The sequence below is a fragment of the Centruroides vittatus genome, unplaced genomic scaffold (assembly GCF_030686945.1).
Source record: "Centruroides vittatus isolate TY-2023 unplaced genomic scaffold, ASM3068694v2 contig_120, whole genome shotgun sequence".
Taxonomy (NCBI): domain Eukaryota; kingdom Metazoa; phylum Arthropoda; class Arachnida; order Scorpiones; family Buthidae; genus Centruroides; species Centruroides vittatus.
The window spans coordinates 1,101,406-1,127,109 of NW_027120768.1; the positions used below are offsets into that span (position 1 = coordinate 1,101,406).

At 32.6% G+C, this 25,704-nt stretch overlaps 2 protein-coding genes across 5 annotated transcripts; one reads left to right on the top strand and one right to left on the bottom strand.

The window, feature by feature from the left end:
- The first annotated feature begins 161 nt into the window (after positions 1-161).
- On the top strand, positions 162-12,915 carry LOC136984744 (testis-expressed protein 9). Of its 3 annotated transcripts, none has more exons than XM_067281852.1 (11): positions 162-394; positions 4,997-5,101; positions 5,300-5,363; positions 5,443-5,507; positions 5,698-5,746; positions 5,823-6,039; positions 6,641-6,723; positions 6,794-6,967; positions 7,024-7,176; positions 7,268-7,402; positions 12,353-12,915. In XM_067281852.1, the coding sequence occupies exons 2-11, from the start codon at positions 5,001-5,003 to the stop codon at positions 12,425-12,427; spliced, it is 1,116 nt and encodes a 371-aa protein (XP_067137953.1). In that variant the 5' UTR covers positions 162-394; positions 4,997-5,000; the 3' UTR covers positions 12,428-12,915. The 3 variants fall into 3 exon arrangements, with proteins under 3 accessions (XP_067137953.1, XP_067137962.1, XP_067137970.1); XM_067281861.1 differs by having other exon boundaries at positions 163-394; positions 5,300-5,354; positions 12,353-12,914; XM_067281869.1 differs by having other exon boundaries at positions 168-394; positions 7,042-7,176; positions 12,353-12,912.
- Positions 12,916-12,945: 30 nt separating this feature from the next.
- On the bottom strand, positions 12,946-21,718 carry mldr (mitochondrial ribonuclease P catalytic subunit). Of its 2 annotated transcripts, XM_067281800.1 has the most exons (6): positions 20,591-21,718; positions 19,105-19,149; positions 17,364-17,616; positions 13,532-13,671; positions 13,265-13,463; positions 12,946-13,093 (listed from the first exon to the last, which is right to left on the bottom strand). In XM_067281800.1, exons 1-6 carry the CDS (start codon positions 21,580-21,582, stop codon positions 12,962-12,964), a joined length of 1,761 nt encoding a protein of 586 aa, XP_067137901.1. In that variant the 5' UTR covers positions 21,583-21,718; the 3' UTR covers positions 12,946-12,961. The 2 variants fall into 2 exon arrangements, with proteins under 2 accessions (XP_067137901.1, XP_067137909.1); XM_067281808.1 differs by lacking the exon at positions 12,946-13,093 and having other exon boundaries at positions 13,401-13,456.
- Positions 21,719-25,704: the final 3,986 nt, after the last annotated feature.

The window sequence follows — 25,704 nt, forward strand, 5'->3', positions numbered from 1 at the left end:
ATTAATTCTAGTAATAATTATGTAAAATAATTTAATTAATAAACATATTATTTCCAATTTACAAAGTTCTAAACTGGCAATATTAACATAATCACGATTGTGGTAGACGACAAACAAAATTACGTCATCTGTTTGAATTTTTAAAATAAATTAAGTTCGTTGAACTTGTTTTATTATTTAATTCCTTTCTCCTCTAATTATTTATATTTAAAAATAATTAACTTTAAAACGATTTTAAGAAATGTAAACACGAAGAGAGCATGCGTGTAATTGATCGATTTTATCCATTTTAAATGTCTCGTGTGACGTAGTGTATTAGAACAGTTTTGACCTCGTTTTTTTTCGAATATAGAAAAATATAAAAGAATTCCTACCTTATTCTGCCTTTAAAAGTGTAAGTTTTCTAGAGAAGTTAATTCATTTTTCTTTTTTCCATAAGTAAATTTCTTGTCTTTGTAATTGATCAAATATGTAGGAGTTACTTTTAGTTACTTCACGTATACGTGTATATATACATCATTTACCTAAAAGTAACTTCTACTCAGCTAAGTGTACATTACCACTATTACATTATATATATATGTGATTTATACTTGATATATACAATAGTTTTTGTACAATTATTTATTGTGACATTGTCCTGGCTGCAATTTGAAAAAATTGTAGACAAATTCCCACCGTCATCCGGCTGTCTGTGTGTCTGACCTATCTTAATCTCAAGAATGGAGTTAGATAGATGAAAGTCGAGACCAGATATAGAGAGCTTAGGGGCAGGAGGCCTAGATTAACTATATACGAACTGCAGTTTTAGGACAGAAGTCACATTATTCTGATTCAAAAATTTTCTCCCGAATGAAGTTAGATACATGACCGGCATGACTTCAGTGTCAACAGGAAAAGTGTGAAGTACAGGGGCAAGACACTACTAAATGTAAGTGCAATGTGACAAAAAACTGCAGCCTGGTATTGTGACGATGTCAGAATAAATACTTGCTCTGAATTTAAGTAGTGTCTTGCCCCTGTACATCATACTTTCCTGGTTAACAATAGAGTCACGCCAGTCATCTGACTCAGTTCTGATGAAATCTTTCAAATTGAAAACAGGCAATTAATCAAGGCCTCCTGCCCTTAAGCTGTCCATATCTGTCTCGACCTTCATCCGTCTGACTCCATTCTCAAAATTAAGGAAGAATTTATAGGCCTTTGAAAATTGCAGCCCAATAATATACAAGTGTACATCATGTATCCATAATGGCCAAACTGGCTCGTCGGCCACATGTGGCTCTTCTAGATCCGTATTGTGGCTCACATACATGTGCGTAATTTTTTTTTTTATAAACTTTGTATATACTACTTACTCAAGCGTAATATTTTTGTAAGTTTTCTGACCATTAAATAGTGTAATACACACGGGGATTCAGGGGGAATTTGGATGTCGGTGTTTCAGGCCTCAGACTGATATCCTGCGCTCAGAGGGGCCCCACATTTTCAAATTTCTAAGAAAATTTGATATAGAATTGATATGGGAAATATTTTAATTAAATTTATATTGATTCTTTGTCCTTTTATCATTTCTGGTACCAGATACTGGCAATGATAAAAGGCATCAGCAAATACTGGTCTCCGCATCGCTGGTATTGCAAATATTTTGGGGTCCCACTAATAACTTTTTCTGAGGGCCTGCAGGGATTGTAAGTGTAATTTGCAGATTAATCTTAAAAGGTAACCGAAAGCTTAGGGTACATTCATAGAATGAAAGGGTCAAATAAATGATTGTTTACGTAGTCAGTCAGTCATAAGTACCAGTAAAGTAACAGTGATATTTATTATAGAACAGTGATAAGTATATTTTAACTATATATGATATAAATTGATGATGTGGCTCTCCAATAGCCATTCCAACAGAGAATTAGTCCTCGTGTATTTCAGATAGGCAGCGTGTGGCTTCTATTGTGACAAGGTTTGTCCACTCCTGTTATATACAGTATGTATGTAAATGCATATACGGTGTTGAGAAGGTATTCTGAGGATTTTCCCTGGACCCAAAAATAACTTAGGGTCTGTAGCAGTTTCTACCCCTGTAAATTAATGTTATTTTTACTAACAAAAAAGATAAAATAAAACCGTTAAGGCTGCTTTTTATTATTAAAGGAACATTCTACCCATGAAAGCTGTATAATAATTACAAATAATGTGTTCATATTTGCTATTTCTTGTATTTTGATATTTTCTAATAATAAAATATTCTAATGTGAAATAATGTAAATTTATGCAGATTCTGAAAAGCTAGCGAATAGAAAAAAAAGGGCATCACCGAAATTTGAAATATTACAGGCAGCAGAGTCACCCCAAAATTTACTCGCAGTCCACAGGTGGACCACATTTGCTATCTTGCCCCTGCCTGATCTATGTAGATGAAACTGGATTTAATTTGAATACATAACAAAGATGTTGAAGGTCAGAAAAAGGAAACAAAAGTGCACAAGAATCATATTGGCAGCAATGTCTTATTGTTACAATTACTGCCACAATATCAAATATGACAGGATGTTTGTTACAAAATATATGCAGATAGAATGACAATAGAAATTGTTTAGGATATCCTTGTCAGCCTTTCAGCAATTGTCAGTTAAGCATTTTTAACTTTATACAATGCCCAGCCACACATTAACGTTAATGATCTTCACCCAATCACAATATCATATTCCTTCCTCATACTCCTTTCCTTGATCCTGTCTAAAATGCTTTTACAGCCCTTAAACCTTTCATAAAGTGTCAGTTGTCCAAATTGTTGGAGACTGTTGTTGTTAATGATTTTGAATCATTGTTGCAATATTAATGTGTTTCATTCTGATAGCAAAATCACTAGATTTGAGATCTACACACATCTTTGCATGTTTTTCAAATCTATATTATAAAATTTGACTGCTTTAGTCTACAACTTAATAATAATCAGTTAATGATAGTGAATTTTGCAAACATATTATGAGTTTGCCAGTCTCACAATAAGGCTGCTCGGATGGTGAAATATGAGACTCGACATATCTTGGTCATACCATCCCCGAAAATTTCTCAGGTTCCAATTGAACTTGTGTCAATGGGAGTGTTGCCTGGTAAAGTGACTTTAATACAATTGGATAAGATAACAGACTTAAGTCTATCTCAAATGAAACAGGATAAGTCACTATCCACCTGTATTAAAGTCACTTTACCAGGCAATTCACTTAATACTTCCAGAGCTGCAGACATATTGATATATTGCCTTGGCTATCATTAATGACAGCAAGTTTAAACACTTTAAATTTAAAATAACTTTTATACTTTGCAATTTGAATTCAATAATTTTAAAGATCAAAATAATGTTTGATTCATTACATACATCAATAAGCTTAAATATGGAACTGTGTATTCCTATAGGGATGACTATTTTATGATGTACAGTACTACAAGTTTATTGCATTACATTGCGTACGATTTACTTGAGTATTAAGACGTCGATGATATTTTAAACTCATAATTGATAATACAAAATGTAAGTTAATTCATAAATAATTCAGACTGATTCATATCTACTCTTTCACTGTGTGAAATAATCTCTTATATACATGTAAATTTACTTTAGTTGAAACCTTTCTACCTAGTATGAGTAAAGTACTGTATTTGAGAATATGGAACAGACCCATTTTAAACAGTTTTCTGTGTGGTTTTTCATTTATGAACTGTTTTTGTGGAACCAATTACTCACAAATGGAGGGACTACTATATATTTTAACATCATGTATCGATGGTACATAAAGATATCACTGTTTTTAGTTTATTAATAGTAACATAACATTTACATTTTCATTGACTATCATTATCTATTAAGAGAGTTTATAGTGTCTTTTCTCATTTAATTCCTCTCCTGCTAAACCTCTGGTTAGAGAGCATTATCATAATCATTATTCTGCAAACACCCAAATAATTACCCGTCAGAAGAGATTTTTATAATTGAAACTAGAAGTTTTCAAAATTTTCTAAATAACTTGATATGGTATGACATACATTTGTGTAGGTATATGTATACTGTATATATTTTAAGTTAAACTCAGATATTTTAATAATGTGACTCACAGACAATATTTTGTATCATTAATAACAAAGTATCGCCAGTAAATTATAAAACTTGTATTATTTTGAAATTTTCAGCTCATACGTTTAGTTTATTAAAGAGCTAATTGGTTTACTCTGGTTAATTTGATTTATTTTAGTCTGCATCAATCATATTCGGGTCATAAGCTAGCAGTTTTAAAATCAATATCGCCCGGTTTTTTGTTTCCGTCAAATAAAAATCTATATCCTAAATTCCCGAAATGCCATGTTCAAATTTACTCGGCAACAGATGTTATAATTATAAGTCCCGCGGCAAAATTTGATCCGGAAAATGGAAACTTCTATTCCCAGATGCAATTAAATAAATGGGCGCGTCATCGATCGGCTCGATTTAGAAATTTAATTAAAAGTTGGTAAAATTCGCGCTTTTAATATAAATATAATAGAGTTTTTATTAATAATTTTATTGTTAAATTAGATCACTTTTTTCTATGGGAAGATTTTTATCAGTAATTGAATTAACATATCTAAAATAGCAGCTGTTCCTGTAACTCTTGGAAATAGAAAAAAAAAGAAATAAAATAAAAGATTTTTCACTTCCTGCTAATAAAACTGTTTTCTGTGTGATAATATTGATCAGTTTTGTTCCGTGACTACTCGCTATGATTCATGCAGGGCATAATTTATTAAGAAATGAAACGGTTCAGTTACATTTGGGTGTAACTTGATTTTCCGATAAAGGTTTCTTTCGATAATAACATGCTTTATCCGGAAAACACCTGCCACACTACTAGAAAACTTCATATCGCGCTTCTATTTTAAATCACGTATCAATAGATGATTGTACAATGTAATGATGTATGTTGTGCAATTGTTAAGAATTTAACAAAATACTCATCGTTAGACAAATGAACGCGGCTAAAGGAAAGAGTAAACGAGGAAGACGGCCAACGGAACGAGAGAGCTCGGATACGAATAAAGAAGTGGCAGAGAAAGAGGAAGAAAACAGGCAAGATGCTCAAAATTGCACTCCTCACTTTATCACTTAATTTGAAACTGCACAGAATATAATTATGCTTTTAGAGTAGCTAAGTTCATTTTGGGTTTATTACATCATTATAAATACTATGTTTTCAATTAGTTTGCACCATTTGAATAGTTAACTACCTACACACCTATTCTAATTTAGTTATTTTGTCAGAAACAGTGAAGACCAAGATGGCAAAGCTTCGTCATTGGCTGAAGATGAGGAACAAGCTTTGGTATGGACTGTACGATTAACATCATTATCTTAATTTATTGAGTATTAATGTAGCCATTATATATATATGCATATGCTCTTTTTACTAGCAACAGTACGATAACGAAGCAGCAGAAAATCATCAAAAAAAGCTTAATGGCGGAAAGAAGTGGAGGTATTATTTTTCTATTAAAATGATTAATTCTTGTGTTTATTGCTACATACGAATATAAGCTTTTGTATAATTATTATGCCTTTGTGTCCTTTCTATCTTAATTTAAAATTTCGTATACTAGTACTTTTTATATATTAACAGGACTTATTATACTGGAAATTTTAAATTAAAATAAGCTTTTGTAATTTAGCCCTCCAAGATATAACCAAAATATACTGGAATACGTTAAAGATAGAAAGGTAAAATCGTCAATAAACTTTGTTTTTAAACTGAGCAGAAAATAATTAAATTAATTAATTTATTTTTTATCGGTAGCCAAATGCTGTTTCGATTAGACCGTCCAGACGATTTGTCGGAAGATCAAACGTCTTAAATCGTATAAGAATGTCTCAGGATCAGAAAAGGGATTGGCCATCTGGAAACAGGCCAAATTCACTATCACCTATATTAGGTCTGAAAGAACTTGACTCGTCATTAAGAGACTTGCTTCCGGAAGAAAGTTTCCTTACAGAAGGTGATTTAATCAACTCAGGTACGTGACATCCTAGCTATTTTTATTGCTATTGGGGATTCGATTTCTGAAAGTATGTCTCAACATTGCTGCATAATGAATTATTGGATCTAAAAATTGGTTTTGAGACAAATTTTGTATATGGGGTCTTTAAATTACTGTAATTGTGTTAATTATTATTTGAGAAAAAAATACCACGTACACCAATCATTAGAGTAACCATCCGGGTTTCATCTGTATTCAAACATTTCGTTGACTACTACCTCCAGGAAATGCAGTAAATGAAAATAGCAACTAGAGAAGGAGTTTTGTGTTCGGCAGTTTGCAAAGTCAGAATTGTTCGTCATCATGCAAAACGAGTAATTAGCAGGAGTCGTAGAATTGTGGCCTGCTACGGGAGGAGTGACGACAGACATAATGCAGCGAGTGTAGAAAAAATGGAGAGTATCAGTTGGATGTGTACCATTTAATGTGAGTTGCACACATTCTTGGACAGTTTTCCAATGTTTTAATGTACAATACAATGTTCTCATAATAATTAACATAATTACAGTAATTTAAATTGGTAGCATTATCTTTGGAAGTTCCTGCATTGTATACCTGCTTTTTCCCATCCATTTAGATGTTGCAGCAAGAATTCTTAAGGCCAAAGTGAATGTTTTGCAAGAAGAATTACATCAGCTTATTCAAGAAAGTGTTGAGAAAGTAAGAAAAATTATATATATATTAAATGTAAATGAGTGTAAGTTTTAAATATTATTTTGATTTAATTTAGGATGAAAGAATAAAGCAATTAGAAGAAATACTAAAAGAAGTAGAACAAGAGAGAGCAAGATTACAAAAGGATTTCAGCATTAAACAAATGCAGGCTGACAAATATCAACACCTAGCCGACGATGCTAGGAATAAGCTTGATGATTTGGAAGCAGAAAATATTTCCTTGCGAAAGGTATGAAAGAACAAGTTTGTATTTAAAGAAAATTAATTAACATGAGAAAATGTCAGTTAATTTATTTTTTCAAGGAAGTTGAAATTCTCAGACACGGTCAGAAACAGGCGGTAGCCATTAAAGGTACCACAGAGTCACGACTTCATCGCACACTAGAAGAGATGGACAGATTAAGAACAGAATTGAAGCAAGCAAGACAAGAATATAAAGTAATTTAATACTCAGAATTTAAATTATTTTCAACATAATTAAATATTACATTTCTCTAAATTTGATAATTTATTTGGCATAATTTTTTAGAGCCACTCAGATTTAGAGAAAAAGAAAATCGAAGAAGTAATGGCCGAAAATAGGCAAATGGAAAAACAAAAGAGCGAGCTTTTGAATGCATTCAAGAAACAGATGAAATTAATAGATGTTTTGAAAAAACAGAAGGTACTATTTAAAATTTAATCGATTTTTCTTAATCCATAAGCAAATATATGTTTGAAAAATCTCAAGCTGGTAGTAAATATGCACAGTACAATAGTACAAGATGTTCCACTTAAAATCAGTCCCATTCACCAGTTGAGGAAAATATTGTGATCTACATTATGGAAAAAAATATGGGACAAAATAAAATTAGTCAAAGAAACTCTTTGAAAACTAAGCTTTATTCACAAGACATTACAGAAAGACGCATAACCAATGTTTCATCATTTAAGGAGGTCTGATTTGTGCAAGATATTTGTTGCCAGCCCAGATTATTATTTGTTTGTTAATGACTAATGCTTAAATCCTTAGCAATACAGTGCATTCTGTTGCATACATTTAAATATATTTGGAATCTCAACACAACAGATGAGAGTAACATATGCAATAGCAAACAATGATCAATATTCCTATGTTTTATGAACAACTGTATCATTTAATAATTCAAAGAGATATAAAATAAGTTCTCTTATTTCATGATTTGTAAACCAAAAAAACTTTTTGGTGCAATATTCTATGCTGAATTTCAATTGTCTAGAATTGCAGTGACTAAATTAACAATGGAAGCACTTGTAATATAATTTGAATAAATTACAAATGCTTGTATTGTGAATACAAAAAAAAAGTGAATTGTATGATATAAACACTTCCTAAATCAAACAACAACAAAAATTAAAGATGAATATTTAAATATTCATGTATACTCGTGCAAGTGAATTAAATGAATACATCGGGAACTGTAAAGTGGTTTCTGAATACAAAATTTTCAAAGCAATGTTTTTGTCGTTCACTTTTATATAGGAGTTCCGCAATTATTTAATTATAAAAAGTAATAACGTAAATGAGATCTGTTATTGTGGAATACGTAAAGGCGTTTTAATGTATTCTATGTATAGAAAACAATGACACATATATATAAAGTTAGTACAATACAATATTACTTTATCAGTTTTTCTTGTATTTGGTATTTTTTAAGATAATTATATAGAATTAACTTAATTTAGAAATAATTTTGTTTGTCTGTTATAAAACAAAGAAGAGATGATACTGTGGTTTAAAGGAGTTGCATGTGCATTTCAAGTATTTGTCATCACCTCTATATACTTTTTGTGTATTTCATTGCTTTTTTCTTGATGTTCATTCCTTTATTTGTATTGTTTATATTACTGTATAACTTTTGTGCCGTAATTTTGCCATCAATAGAATGGAGTGTGACTCAGAACAATGCTTGAGTACTGCTTTGGTGGTGTGCTGATGTCACAACGTCTACACCTATCTTACTCTGAGATCCCACTGAAGTCTCCTTTATTTTTCACTTTTCCTCTTTTACTTCTTCATTTTCTCTCCACTTCCAATTCTGGTTCTCCCTCTTAGGTATAACAGTCATTGTGGCTTTTCCCTCTTTTGTGGAGTTAAAAACAAGGATTTTCAATACAATTTATGGTATATTTCTTATTTAATCAGCTACATCTTATTACTGTTTTCAGTATTAGTAAAATAAATAACTATTTTTTGGTCTGTAATTTTCAAATTGCAGACCTATAGATTTGTGCTGTTGTCTGCCATCCATCCTTTCTTAATCTCGAGAACATAGATAGATGAGAATTGAGATTAGATATGGAAACTTAAGGGCTGCAAACCTGATTAACTGTATACAAAGTTCCGATTGGGAGTCATGTGATTTTAATTCAAAAATTGCTCGAGAATGGAGTTAAATACATGAAAATTGAGACTAGAAATGGAAAGCTTAGGGGCCAGAGGCTATGAATACACATACTAACTTATGATCTGGTCTGGAAGTCACAGGATTTTTAAAATGAAAATATAAGTAATTTGTGTAAGGTAGTTTTTACCTTAGAGACAAGACAACTCTATGAACTAAATAGTTATTTGTAAAGCTGTACATTATTTTTGTAATTCTACATGTCCTATCTTCAAACATGATCAATATGATTTTGAGTGTGCAGTGCAAGTTTCTGTACAAGACTTTGGTTCACATCTTTAGACAGCACTTTATGCAATTGATTAGTTGATCCATTTTGTTTTTACTTTCCACACTCTTGTAGATGGCTGTCTTGACAATTGCCCAAAATCCTCAATTTGCCTAATTTCTGGCATGTCTTGCAGGGTTGTCCTCCTTGACAGAGGTGATGTTTTTTTGTCGTAGGTAGTCCAGTATGGTTTTAGTGTAACGAGAACTTGCTTGATCTGGACAGAAGACATACTGCTTGAGAATAGTTCTTTCAAATGTATGGAATTGGGTGACATCATAAACATTCATTTAAATATTGCCGGACATTGATAACAAAGCTTGATTTTCTGATTAGCATTTGACTCAATCCTTTCGATGCCATTGCCAAAATTTTGCCCTCAAATTTCTTTTTCTTGGAAAAACTTTATATCTGCAAGTGTAGAGGCGATATTACTGGCATAAAATCTACATTACCATTGATCTTCAAGTGTGAGAAGGTGAAGTAAGATTTTTCATCCGAAATGAGGAACTTTTCAGAGGATTTTGACAATAGCCTTATGTACTTTCTTTGTCAGTGATCACTGCATGTCTGTTCTGTCCAGAATTACTCACTACTTTTGATATTTAGTATTCTTTTTCATTTTTAAAGCCTCATGGAGTTAACTAAGTGAAATTTTCGGTTTCAAGGCTACAGATTGAAAGCGAACCTTAAGACTTGTTCAAAGATTCTCTTCAATCTTTCGAATTTGGCTTTTGTTAGAATTTTCACTTTTCTACAAGACCCCTTTCTTCTCTATGGTGATAATCCACTCAAAATGGAGAATGCACTATATAGTCCATTTGAAAATGGTTCATAGTAAACTTTTTCTCTGTACAATAGGAATATTTTGTAGGAATATTTTCCTACAAAATTATACAGAATTATAAGTTCTGCCAAGTTTTAAACTAATTAGATTTTGTTTCCAAGTTCTTTATTATCGAATCATTATCACAGATATTGATTTTACCAAAGTTTAATGCAACTATTATTATTATTATGTGTAAGATGTCCAGAAAGTCGAGTCATTAAGACTCGGAGTGAATTACTATTATCTATCAAGATATTGATACTGATGTGCTCTATTGAATACAAAGAAACATGGTACTTTGCCTGTAAAGATATTTGATTGCCAAACATAAATGCATTGAACATAATGCTTGGAAGTAAGTTTCTTCTGCAACTCTAGACTTTTCGGATACCTTTGTATATATATGTGGGCTATCGTGACACATTATTAAAACATATTTTTTGTTACAGAAGCTATATAGTTATCAAGTGAAAGCATAATTATTGAGATTTTAACAGTATCTTTCAAACTTTCAATATCTAAACCCACACTAGTGAACATGGTAATCAAATTCATGACATGCTTCCTGTAATGTATGTTTTATCAATTGGGTGATAGGTTGATGTGATATAACTTTGTAACTCTTAGAAAAATCAATAAACAGAAGGCACAAACCTCATAGAAAAACAAATCTAAAAGGTGCAAAATCAGATAATCTTGGTGGCTAAAATCTTGGGTAAGTTTAGGATTTTAATATCCAAAATCTAACAAATTTTATAGCAGAACACATTTTTGTTTTGATTTGACTTATAAAATTATATTTAAAATGCTGTAAACTAAGACTGATGAATATTTTCCTACAAAATTATACAGAATTATGAGTTCTGCCAAGTTTTAAACTAATTAGATTTTGTTTACAAGTTCTTTATTATCGAATCATTATCACAGATATTGATTTTATCGAAGTTTAATCTTTCCATATGTGAAAAAAATTGATTATCCATTACTTATTAATGCACAGAATGCACCAATAATCCCAAATAGATACAAACTGATTTAATGTTAGTGTATTCATCTGTAAAAAATTGATGGAACCAGATTAGAGTGGACCCTTTTTGCTTTTTTTTTTTTTGAACAAATGAAATACATAAAAGATTTTTCTTTTAATAAAGAAACATTAGGAACCATTACAGCCCTTAGTTTTCTCTGTGCCTGGGAAAAATTTCCCAGCTCCCCTTTCAGTGGTCCTGGATGGAACAATTATTGTAGTAGATTGAAATGGCTTTATGCATTTAATTCATTTTCCAAAATAAAGATTGTCCCATAAGTCTGTGAAAATTCATATTTCATTAACTATGTCATGTACAGTAGTGTAAAATATGTTAATAAGGAATAAAAAGTTGTCGTTCCTCTTTTTGTCTGTGGAAATTAGTTACAGCGGTTACTGCCAGGGTGTGATTTTTCTCAAAATGGTGCTGACACAGGAGGAGAAAGCATTCAGTGTCATTGAATTTGCCAAAAGTTTTGTCTGTAGTCGCTGTACGGTAGTGCTTTCAAGCTCATTTTACCACACCTGAACAGGTGTACAAGAGTGTTACATGCACCCACAGCAATTCCAGCTGTGGGTGCATGTAACTAAGCTCTTGCAGCTGAACTAGATGAGAATATCTAGAACTTGGAATTCCTAAATTGATTGATTGGTGCATTCTATGCTAAAAATTGAAGATTAAGTTGACACTTTCTCTCATTATGAGAAAAATCTGCATCCTTGTGGTAACTGCTGCAACTAATTGCCACATTCATTCATTTCTCAGCATTGGACATGATAGTTTATGAATTACCTAAATGTTGTAGACATTGGATGCCTGCATATCAAGAAAAATAATATGAAAAAACATCTGATATGCCCCAAACAAAGAGCTCTTACCTTCATATTTAATTTCAGAGCATATCTTTTACTACTGTCAAAAATAGTTTTTAATTTTACCTGAAATACTAAATGAAAAGTAGTCTTTTAATTAATGATTTTAACAGTGATTTTAGTCTAAAATTTGGCTTTTATATATTTTATATTGGATCACAGTATAAATAATTTAAACATTTATTGTTTTTCAGATGCACCTGGAAGCGTCGAAAGCACTGAACTTCACCGAGGAAGAATTTATGCGTGCTCTTGACTGGGGCAGTTAGAAACCTAACCGGGTTCTGTTTGACAATTTCTACATTTAAAATACTTGTCTTCGTAACTTACAAAGCTTCTCTTTCAAAGTCAAGTTGTAATTTGAGTACTGCTGCAGACATTACTCAGTACTTAAATTATAACTTTAAATCGACCTTCAGCAATACTTTTATAGTGAAGTGAAGTAACAATCTGCACCATTTTTATGCTTTTATGGGACCATTACATGACTGATTTAAGCCGTACGACATCTTCAACTATTCCATATCGATTTTAAATTATTCTTAGTTTAGTTAATAACATATTAAGTTAATATATTATTATTGTATGTTTTTACAAATTTTCTATCTTACAGTTTTTGTAAGTTATGCATTTATTTTCAAGTACAAAAAACAATTATATTGTATATATCTGTTATATTTATTCCTTCTATATACAAAATACTGTATGTTTTTGGAGCAATAAATAATAATTTATAATTACCGTTAAATTAATTCGAGCCTTGTCAATGGTTAAATGAAAACAAAGATTCTGTAATTATTATTTCACTTTATTTTCGTAAGACATAGCCAATGTTCACATATGTCGTAAGGACCTTGTACATCATTATTATCATAAGGTATGTGCCACGAATCTGCCATGCTTCCCTGTGCAGTAATACTATGATGAAGTGGTTCCTATCAAAACATTTTTGTCTCTGATTTAGTATTGTTAATAATAATAATATGAGGAAATGTAACAGAACTTGTGAGGAGTCTGCAACACTGCAAGCTACTGGTATAACAATTCAGAGTGGCCAAACTTGTCGCAAGTTCTGCTTTTGTTTGTATGCCCGATATAATAATTACCTGATATTTAACTGTTCCGGTTTCTTTGCACACGCGATCTAGAAACACTTGATGAGTACTCCTCCAGTGTTCAAAGTACATGGCTAGAGTTGGATCTTGAAGAGAGAATTTGTGATTCCTCAAAAGATCCTTCGTCATTACCAAAGTTTTTGGTCCGCTGTACACTGCCGCATAAATCATGAATGGATCATCCTGCGATCTGAACAGTAATCATTCAATTGAATGACAAAAATCATATTTGATGCAAGTTTAAAAAGTATTTCTTACATGTTATCTGTGTAGAATACATGGGCCATTTGTTGAATGGAATCCATATACTTCTTGGGCCAATTTTTCATGTGTCTCCTTCCCAAAATTAGAATTTTCATGTTTTTATCTTTTGCAAAATGTTTTACAACATAATACAACTATAAAGAAAAAGATAAATTTGTAAAGGTATGATTATGTAATTACTTAATAAGTTAATGATCAAACATCAATACAGACTGTGAGAAGCACACGTTAGTGATGTAAATATATAAAGTGTCTAAAAAGTTACTGTGCAGTGAAAAATTTGTAACGACTTTAATGTTATATGCACAACATTGCATATGAGACCCTTAAGTAGTATGTCCTACATTTCTGATTTGCAATAGACAGCATTACCACTCACTCACAGATGTTCCAGTTTTTGGACTACAGACTTTGAAAGATTTTTTTGCCAATCCCATAATTCGCCTGCTAAGTTTTTGGACCTCATGCCCTAGATTTTGGGGCCTCTGGAGGACATTTCCGGCATTTGCTATAGGAGGAACTGCAATATTGTACATAAAACTTTAAGTAAACCCTTTCCACTACACAGTAAATTTCTGAACACCCTGTATTACTGTTCTAAAACTGTTGTACAGTACACAGAAATTTTTCTTGAGTGAAATATACAATAGAGGACCCCTCATTCTGGATGAGCAAGTGGAATGTGTACATATGCCAAACAATTCATTACTTACTCACCATTAAAAGTAACCTTAAGCTGGAAAAATTGCATCGCATTGGGTCTAAACCCTCAAATCAGTTCAAGAATATTGTTACAGATGTAATTTATGTCTACAAATCTAAATGAATGAAATCATTGAATATTATCTGAAAGAAAATTTGACTTTCTTGTCTGGCCACTACGAAGGCATTTTAATTCATATTCATCGTGGATATGACCAAACTGGCAACAAAATTGGCTGGGTGGGAGAGAGAGGATCACTACAGATTGCCCAGGAAAATTCCCAGATTCAAATCCAGGCCAAATAATAAAATCCAAAATGCAAATGTTTTGAAAAATAAAACCCTGGGTTTGAAAAACATAAGAAAAATTAAAATTTGTACAAAGAATGAAGGAAAAAGGAACAGTACATTTTACGAATCTCAGCCAGGTTGACGTAATGCACGGTAGTAAAGACGAATCTACTTTTGCAAACGAAAGGTATAGAGTTACAGGTTGAAAGAATTCATCTACCATGTAACATCACATGATTTATTATTTTTTGCTAAACTATTCTTGGTAATTGTTGCATTCTATTATAACTTTTTTGGAATATTTCATATTGAAAATGTACAAAGTATTTATCAAAGTGAAATGATGTCATAACCACAAAAAACACACACATTGAAGTAAATTTACTAAATCCTGAGCTTTGAAGAAATGTTCTGCATTCAAAGATTGAATATGTCTATTTTTTCAAGCATATCCAAAGGGTTTTCCACTATTCTCCTAAAAGAATGATGCATAAAATTAGGAAATTAACCACAACAATCCTCAATTTGATCTTTTAACACAGCTCAAACTAATTAAATTAACAAGAAATCAAGAAATGAAATAATTCATACTCATTTACATGGTGCGTCCTTACGATGATCATAAATTCAGTCAAAGAAATTCTCTTTAACCTACATTCGTGCTCTGAATCTGTTACAATGAAGAAACCATTATGATCGATTTGTTAATGAGATTCATTAATATGAATAAGGATATAAACGTTGTTTTCTCATAATTGAACTAGATACGAACTTAATAAATGAACAAAGGTGTTTGAATAACAATGGAGTATAATTTGTATTGATTCTATAAACTTTTATAAACATTTTCTGACTTAAAAACATGTAAAATGATTAACTAGATTTAAATAAAAGGAAATGTATAAAACTATACTTTTCTTCTACTGTATATGCTAACACACCTCGTACTGCATCAAATTAAAATGTTCACTTAAACATTCGAGTGTTTCCCAATGTGATTCATGTAGGTTCACAGGAATTACATGGAAGATTCAAAGAGATTGAAGCTTCCGGGAATCCAAGTTGAATCGGAGCTCACGAAGTTTGGAAATGGTCCTACAGAAACAATATAATAAGAATTGAGTTAAGTTTATCAAAGTTGGAAAATAGCAATGGTGTAGTGCCATTGAAGATCTGGAAGATATATTGTCAGTTTGAAAATATCGTAGTGTGCACCGATTATTGACTCTTACTCATATTACCTGTCTATAATCCACGAGACTTATAAATGGGGAATTCCCCATTCTGTATTTCTTGCTCCTCTGTATTTTCACCCTCATACAAAATGACACTACACTGCTGCAGAATAGTCACAACATCCCAAGATCATTCCTACATCAACATTAAATGATATGCAGAAATCCTCTCACTTTCAAACTTCATCCCTGATCATTTGAAAATAGTGCTTTTTGAATAAGGAGGATCAGAAACATGCTTCTATTTTATCGCTTTATAAAGAACATGCTTGATTTTATAGTTAAACTGCTATTTCTGGATCCAAAAATAAGTCCTGTCATCTCATCTAGGGAGATTTGTCAAAGTCCTGCATTAACCCCAGGGATGAATCTGTTAAGAAAGGAAATTTGATGTGTGGAAACATTGCATTCAATATGTTATAAAGGTATAAACCCTAATTTCATAATGCTTTTGTGGAAAACCAGTGCATAATCCTGAACACATCATCCCTTCTATTATGCCTATCATTTAGTAATAGTCAAGTCTGTGCATGACCAACACTTCCAAAAGAGTAAAAAAATAATATACTGCATGTTCCAGTACACCAATGTAGACAGTTATGAAGGCTAGCCAACTTTGCAATGTGTGATGTCATACTCCCCTTAAACTCGAAACGGAGGTGTTGTTGAAAACACTGCCCTGCAGTCACAACTGATGCAGCAATATGGTTGTATCTGGTGACAACAATAAAGATATCTTGCATTATCAAACTACTTTATTCCATTTATATTGATTTTATAACTAAAACGACTGAAAATAAGATGATTATTATTTTGTAATTGATGTGCCACGGTTTTGCCAACTTTAAACTGAGAATGTCTCGATACATGCATCATCCACAGATGTCACCAACGGACCTACATGCCATCGGTGACACATTGCTAAAATTAGTGCCACTGTTTGCTATCAGTCTTGTCAACAGAGCCAAAAAGAATAAGATTGTTGCTAACATCACTGAAACATTAGTGCACTGGAACACGCAGATAGCAATAGAGTAAATGATTGAAGACAGTCTCCATCAGTAAGTTACACTTGCTGAGAACGAACTCACCTAAAAGTTAAGAAGAATTTGATTACGTATAAAACCAAACCCAAAGAATCCAGCTATTAATATATTATTTGATTATCATCAAGCTACAATACAGCTAATCAGTTATTAAGATACTAAATAATTTAGACTAGAGGTAGGCAGTTAAGTCACCATCTCATGTTAAATTTAATTAAGAATATTGTTAAGAATAGTAACAAGAGATTTCATATGTGCAACCTTATGGTATATAGAATCCATAGATGTGTAGATATGGTCACTTTTTAAGTTAATCATTTGTATAAACTCAGAAATTCGTCACAAATCTTCCTTAGATATACCAATTATGATTCAAATTTCTGACATTTTATTTTATAATTATTATGTTAATATTGCCTGCATAGCTATATGTAATTCATCTCTTAATTACATTACTAAATTAGACACACACTTGTTGCATACCTAAATATGAACGGTTCTTTTATATATTGGAGTACATAATATAGAAATTTAAAGTTTATTCTTGCTTACCTGCAGAGCTCGATCACTAACACTTTTCTTGAATTGATTAAGAGACACATTGAGACCATCTATGACAAGATTGTATGGTGATGTCCGTTTCACAAAATTCAGAAATCTGTTCAGCTCGTCTGGCGTAGTTTTCAAATAAACATCCGTATCCTTCATCAATCTAGATAAAACTGCATCTTTCAGCATGTTAAACTGATCGGTAGTGACATCAATACAAGATAGTTGATGATTACAATTTGGACATATACCCTGCCTGTTTTAATAATAAAGAAAATTTATTTTAAATTCTGAACAATATATTATACAGGATGAGTTGAGGAGATGGGAAATAAGTTTGGAAATGTTCATACATTTCCAAACTTATTTCCCTCTCCTCAACTCATCCTGTATAAAGCTTTTCCTTACAATGACCCATACTATAATCTCCAAAGTTTTCCTCTCGACTCACCTTATATAAAGATAAAACGATATTAAACTAATGCAATATACAAAAACCTTTAATAAATGTAATGAACTTTAAAGTTCATAATGATGAGGATTGGAGAAAGCCTAGACAGATGCTGTACACATGTTTATATCATAAATTTGTTGCAATGGGTCTTATGACCTATCATAAGAATTTGTGGCAAGTGTTGGCTTGTTATTCTAAAGAAGCTTGGTTCGAATCTTGGTTGGAACCTTAGAAATTAGCCTCAAATAAAATGTTGAACCTCAGTGCATTTTAGATTAGTTCCTGGTGTGAAAAAGGACAAGTGAAGATGCCATTTGTGTTCTTAATCATTTCACAGCCCTCTTAACAATTAGTTAATCCAAGAACAGTATATTTAGAAGCAGTTGAAACAATTTAAAACCACTATTATTTAATACCAATACCAAATAACAGTTGAAACTAGTATTTAATTAAAGTAAATAAACATGTAAAACACACTACTAAAAGCAATTTACCAATGAAACACATTTTCAACTGTTTTTCTACCCTAAAATCTAGTTTTCACTCCTACAGATATGCAAGATGCATATTGTTAACATATAATAAACCATAGCCCAATTTTTAATAGCCAAACATATCTAAAAGCCAGAATTAATCATAAAGGTAGCCTTTAAATCAAATTATGTAATTTAATTAATTAATAATTAGCTTAATTCCAGCTGACGATAACCATGCTTTTGAACAAGGTTGGCGGATTGTTAACTTAAGCATGTTAAAGCTATACTGTAGGAAAAAAAAAAAAATGTATGAAACCAAACAACCACCTTAATTATTCGAGCTACATCATGCTATAATTAATAATGAAAAATTAAGTAATTTAGTATGAGAGAGAGATGTTAGGTGCCACCTTTTATCAAAAATAATAATTATAATAATTTAGAACAGTCTGGAACGGGAGTTGAACCTTCAACCTCCATTTACCATGCAGTGCATGGCCCAGTTGTGCCACCTGGACCTCCGAGCGACTCTTTGCTTCCAGAAGCATTTAAACCTTTGATATAACCATCCACGGTTACCTACAGTTCTGACTGGGAACAACTTCTAAATCCATGGTCTATGCACTCCTGCATTATGGCTCATATTAATATGTTGGGCTTTGGGTTGTTTATATATAAAAAATGTATGCTTGATACTCTATTGTATTTAAAACACCAAGCAACATACAAAACACTATTCATTATGAATATCTTAAAAATTTAAATTCTTCAGTAATTAATGTGTTAGTAAATTAAAAAATCAAATAAAATTTACCTATTTATATTCACTAATTTACTTGTCCATTTTTCATTCTTTAAGCTAGAAAAATAAAGAAAAAATTTAAAAGAAACTAATATTTTACTTATACTTTACATTTTCAATGTCACCGATGCACAAAATTAAAGGATAATATGCAAAACTACATATAATTCACATTATGAGTAGGCTAATGCAACAAGATTTGTTATATAGATTTGTTGTTAGATGATTCAATCAAATGTGGGAGGAATGTCAGCACTGTTATGAAATTTAAAGTCCATTTTGTAGAAACAGAAGATGGCAATATTTGCACTTTTTGATGCAGCAGTACATGAAAGCTTAATATGGTGTACAATCACCTCTGACAGTCTACAGCTCTCAATGATTTCTCACGCTGTTGACAAGAATATTAACAAAGTCCTGAAGTAATAAAGCCCACTCCTTTACGAGTGATGTCGGACCTCCTGGAGGATTCTGAGAGGTGGTTGTAGTGTCACAATGCATCCCCTCAATAGATCCCACATGTAGTACTTGATGGGGTTGAAGAAATTATCCAAGAGGATGTCTGCCAATTGGTCTAATGAGGTTGGGTATTGTTGTGCATAAAAAATGAAATTGGGGCCAATTACTCTCCTGGAAAGTCTAACATAATGACCCAGGATTTCAACTTTATCTTGGATTAGTTACCATGTCATCCCATAAGATGTGCAGATTTGTCATGTTCCATGCCTGAACAAGAATACCACCATCGCCAAAGCCATCTTTCCCTAATGTCCCTGCATCTCTCCAAATGACAACATATCAGATTGAGTACTGTATTCAAATTGAATCAAGAAAAAAACATTTGCCCACTGGTTAGAACTCTGAAGGTGATGTTTACAGCTCCATGTTATCCAAAAGCTTCTGGTAAAGGGAATGAAAGGGATACAAATCACTTCCTTCTCAAATAAAGATCCATCTCATGAAGTCTTCTGTACATATGTGAAGATATTCTTGTCCTTGTAATTGCTGTCAGCTCGAGTGATTTGTCATCTCCCTGTATCATCTTGCTTTTAGACATAACAGAGGATGATCTCCTCCTAGTCAATGACAAACATCTTAGCTGTCTCCAGAGTCTCAAGAGGACATTTACAACTCTGGACACTTGTGTGACACTGGCCAGCTTCTATCCTACCAATAGCTCTTCACTTTTGAAAATCATCTACACAATGTCTTTGCTTTGTAATGTGTGGATTTCATCTGTCCCTAAACTGAACTTAGGGTTGCATCGTCACCACTTATGGCTGGTATTGTGACTTTTTAACCCATTAGCAATTTGCGCTTTTTAGGTCATGACATGCATTTGCAGGTGTACTTTTATCTTCTGTATTGCTAAGTTTTCATGTACACAAAAGCACAAAAGTTGCTCACGTTTCCATGCTTACAACATGAATTTTGTATCCTTTTGAAGATTATCCTTTAATTTTGAGCACTAACATAAGTCATTTATGAATATATATACCTTTTGAAACATTCTGCAAGTTTATCAACACAATTTACTGGAAGTAGGGCTTCGCTAGATGTTAAGTAAGATAGTAACTGTTCAATTAATCGGCGTAACTCACTTGGATTATTTAATGCAGCTTCTAACCACCTTACATATACATTTTCAGTCAATTTTCCTCTTAAACTAAAAATTTGCTGCACAAGTTCTAAAGCAATATCAGTTCTATTATGTTTAAATGCGGCACTAGAAACTGCACAATAATTCTCACATTCTGAAAAGACCGATTCATTTTTATTTATTATATCATACGCAATCATCCAATGACTAGTTACAGATAACGCTTGCACAATATTATGCCTCGTAATCGAATCCAATACTTTAATTTTGCTTACAATATCTTTATAGACACTCAGAATCGTCTCCTCTCCGCATACTTGGACATTAAAACTACACAAATATAGATAAGCAGATAACGTTGCCACGTTAGGTTCCTTTTTCTTCTCTCGAAGATATTCTAAAAATGATTTGGCTAATGTGTAATTCTTCTTCAGTGAAATGCCATTCATCATCTTACCACTGAAATTAACTTCATTACACCTTCTATAATGCAGTAACTTCTGTTTTAAAGTATCCCATTCACTAACTGTCAAATTTTCTTCATTAAATAGCAAATCTAGAAACGATGTGGCATCCAATCTCTCTCCATTGATAAATTTATTATTCTCTAATATATTTAACACTTTATTTGATGAATTATGCAAATAATTCAGCTCCGTACACATGTTTCTTAGTGCATATCCACAGTTAACCTTCAATAGTTTGGGTTTATGTACAACCAGAGCTATGCATGATTGATTTTTCTGTGTTTCTATACATTTATGTCTAAATAAAGCAGGCGTATGTAGCATTTTAGCATAAAATAAGCCTTGAGTTGACATAATTCTTTGCAGAGAGGAATGAAAGGATGCATTTTTCAATAAAAATGGAACAACCATTTGCCTAACCATAATGAAAATGATAATGTAAATTATTAGATGGGAATTATAATCCTAAACTACAATTTAATACATTAATAGCCTCTAATTTAATGATAACTACCAGAATTTTGATGAAACCATGTGTATTCTTATATATTCACCAGCATCCATGTGACTCTGAGTGTCACGTGACAAACTTTATTATCAAATATTTAATAAATATTATTACATATAATTTAACTATTTTGATTACAATAATTAATATGTTAACGAATTGATATTAATTGCAATTATTTTCTATATATCCTAGTTTTTATTAAGAAAACACATTGACGCTATTATCGCCATATGTCAACCAGAGCTAGAAGTCAACTATATATTTTTATATTTTTAATATAATCCCATCTATAAAAACGGAAAAATATTTTTTTATTTTCTAATTTTTAACGAGGGTAATTAGTAACTTTAAATTTTATCTTTTAATTTGGTTATAATTTTTTAAATTTTACAATATTAAAATAAAAATTCGAAACCGCAAAAAATTTGTAGAACAAATTAATTAAATATTAATCACAAAATTTCGTTTAAAACAGAAATTAAATTTTAACTTAAAATGACCGTAATATTTTAATTTTCAAAAATTAAATACAATTAAAATCGTTAAACATATTAACTACCAGATGGCGTAATATTATCTTAACTTTAAAAAGAATAATAATAATAACAACAACAACAACAACAACTCTCCCGTGGTCACCACCTGGTCGTGGTGGGAGAGCCCAGTAATTTTACTGATCCATAGGGCAATGCAGGCTGGAGCACAAGCTCCTGGTAGGGACACCCATGCCAGTAAGGTCTATGAGGAGAAATGAAACTAAGAGTGACCACACCCACATTCTGTGGAGATATTTATTATGGTAATAACCAGATCAAAATGTGATACTGGCTCGGACGTCGCCCGGGTTAACAAGGTCCGCGTTCGTGGGTTAGGCAGAGGCTCACGTTCGAAAAATAGGCCACAGTCTCCCTTGGTTACCGGTGGCGAAAGCAGCACCGGCCCAAGCATGGCTACTGCAATGCCCTCAACAGATATGAGGAACCAACCCAGCCTTGGTGTTTCTGTGGCAATGCATCCACAGACCACAAAGGCTGGTAAACCACACCAACGGATGAAATGGACAGTAGAAATGAACGAGTTTATCGTCCGTACTTACTATACCATCACAAAACTCGAAACAAACATGACAGCATACAGACAACAACTACACCATAGATTCACACAACAGTATCCTCATCTCACTGTGGCCGAACAAAGGGTTGGTGATAAAAAAAAAAAAAAATCAAAAAAGAACAATTATACACAACAACCTTATTCCACAAACAACACTTGAACTTATCAAACAACAGGTTGCTGATCAAATACATCAACAGACAGAAAAATTTAACATTATTAATGAAGATCACGTAACTTGTCAGAATAATCCAGCAACAAGTATTGATATTTGCACACATACAACAACTACCACTAATGATACTGAAGACACTTTCTCATTCACCACTGATAACATAGACATGGATTTAGTTAATACGCTCTCACTTATATTTCAGGAAACACTCATTAAATATACAGGCACAAATCCCACACAAAGACCACGAATACCAAAACTCAACACGTCAGAGGTAGTAGAAAACACACTAAATTATGTAAACACTCACTTACTACCACACTACATTCATTCAATTTCTACACTCTCAGACATTCATACACTAGTTTATGCTGGGGCAGTCACAATAGTAACACACCATGATCTGAAAATACAATCGCAGAAAGACACACACAAAACACAATTCTATCACAAACTTGCCTGGCAGAGAAGAATAGATACACAAATAAATGACATTAGACAGCAATTAGGCAGGCTGACACAATACACTAAAAAGAACATAACACCCAAATTAAAGAAACAACTCAAAAACATTTTCAAAAAGATCAAAACACACAAAACACGAACATCACAACACACACATTACAGAATACATCGATACACTAAAACAAAAACTCGCAGCCAAAGCACGTAGACTTAAACGATACAAAACATGTTCACTACGAAAACAACAAAATAAATTATTTACAAGCAATAAAAAACTCTTTTACAGACAAATTAATAACAAAGCAAACACTGATACACAGCACAGTGTCACACCAACAGAAGAAGAACTCACAACATATTGGTCTTCTCTTTGGTCCAGTGCTGTCACGCACAATGCTGATGCAGGCTGGATCGAGGAGGAAAACAGAAACTTGCACAACATACCAACTATGCCCTGTGCTGAAATAAACATACATGATTTCCAATACACTGTTAACAGAACACACAACTGGAAGACACCTGGTGTAGACAACATTCACAATTTCTGGTACAAAAAGTTTACATCACTGCACCAGCAACTAGCTAAACACCTAACACACATCATCATCAATTCACAAGTCATGCCAAATTTTCTTACTCAGGGCATCACCTACATGAAACCTAAAAACAACAATACCACAGACCCCACAGGATACAGACCAATTACATGTCTTCCAACACTCTACAAAGTATTGACATCCTGTATCACAAACAAAATATACAAACATGTTGAAGAACACGACATTCTTACGGAACAACAAAAAGTTTGCCATAGAAACCACAGGGGATGCAAAGAACAGTTACTCATAGATTCAGTCATTCTACGGCAAGCACACAAACAACACAGAAACATACACATGGCATATATAGACTACAGAAAAGCATTCGACAGTGTTCCACACAGTTGGCTGCTACATATTCGCACATGTACAAAATACATCCATCACTCGTTGCATTCTTCCAAAACACTATGCAGCACTGGAGAACAACACTACATCTCAGGGTTCATAACACTTCCATACAAACAAACCAAATCTTTATTAGGCGAGGAATTTTTCAAGGAGATTCCTTGAGTCCTTGTTTAGCCCTGAACCCTTTATCCAATATGTTAAACAACGCACAATATGGCTACAATATCAGGCATGAAAAAACAACACACTATACACTGTCACATCTCATGTACATGGATGACATAAAACTTTATGCATCCACACAAAAACAACTTTATCAACTCCTACAAATCACACATTCATACACCAAGGACATACAAATGGAATTTGGACTAGATAAATTCAAAACATTTCACATAGAAAAAGGAATCCTGAAGAAAGATTTTGCACTTGGAAATGGAGACATTATTGAATCCATGGAAGAGGGCGAGTTCTACAAGTATTTAGGATTCCAACAGGCCAAACTAACAGAACATGCACAGATAAAGCAAAGATTAATTAAAGAATACCAAAGTAAGTTAAATGCTATTCTCAGAACACAGTTAAATGCAAAACACACAGTTAAAGCAATAAAGACATATGTCATCCCAGTACTCACATATTCTTTTGGAGTTATACATTGGACTCACACAGATCTCGAGCAACTCCAAAGGAAAACAAGAACAACACTTACTAAGCATAAACATCATCCTAAATTCGCCATAGAAAGTCTAACCCTTCCACGTAAAGATGGCGGACGTGGCCTGATTGACATAGGTAACCTTCATTACAAACAAATACAGTCACTGCGAGAGTTTTTCTACAAAAAAACAAGACACATCACAATTACATAAAGCAGTAACTCTAGCAGACTCAAATAACACACCATTAAACTTACACTCACATCATATGGACACAACACAACATATAAAAAGCATAGACACCATTAAGCAATTGTGAACTCGAAAGGCACTCCATGGCAGGCATCCTTATGATCTGGTGCAGGGTTATTTGTTGACAAAACTGCATCAAACAGCTGGTTAGCTCGGGGATGCCTCTTTGGGGAGACGGAAGGATTCATGATCGCCATACAGAATCAAGTCATAAATACTAAAAACTACAGAAAACACATACTCAAAGATGCAACACTCACAAATGACACATGCAGAAAATGTCACATCATGCCAGAAACTATACAACACATCACCTCTGGTTGCAAGCTCTTGGCACAGACAGATTATCTACACAGACATAATCAAGTAGCAAATATAATACACCAAGAGCTTACAAAGAAACACAAATTAGTAGACATC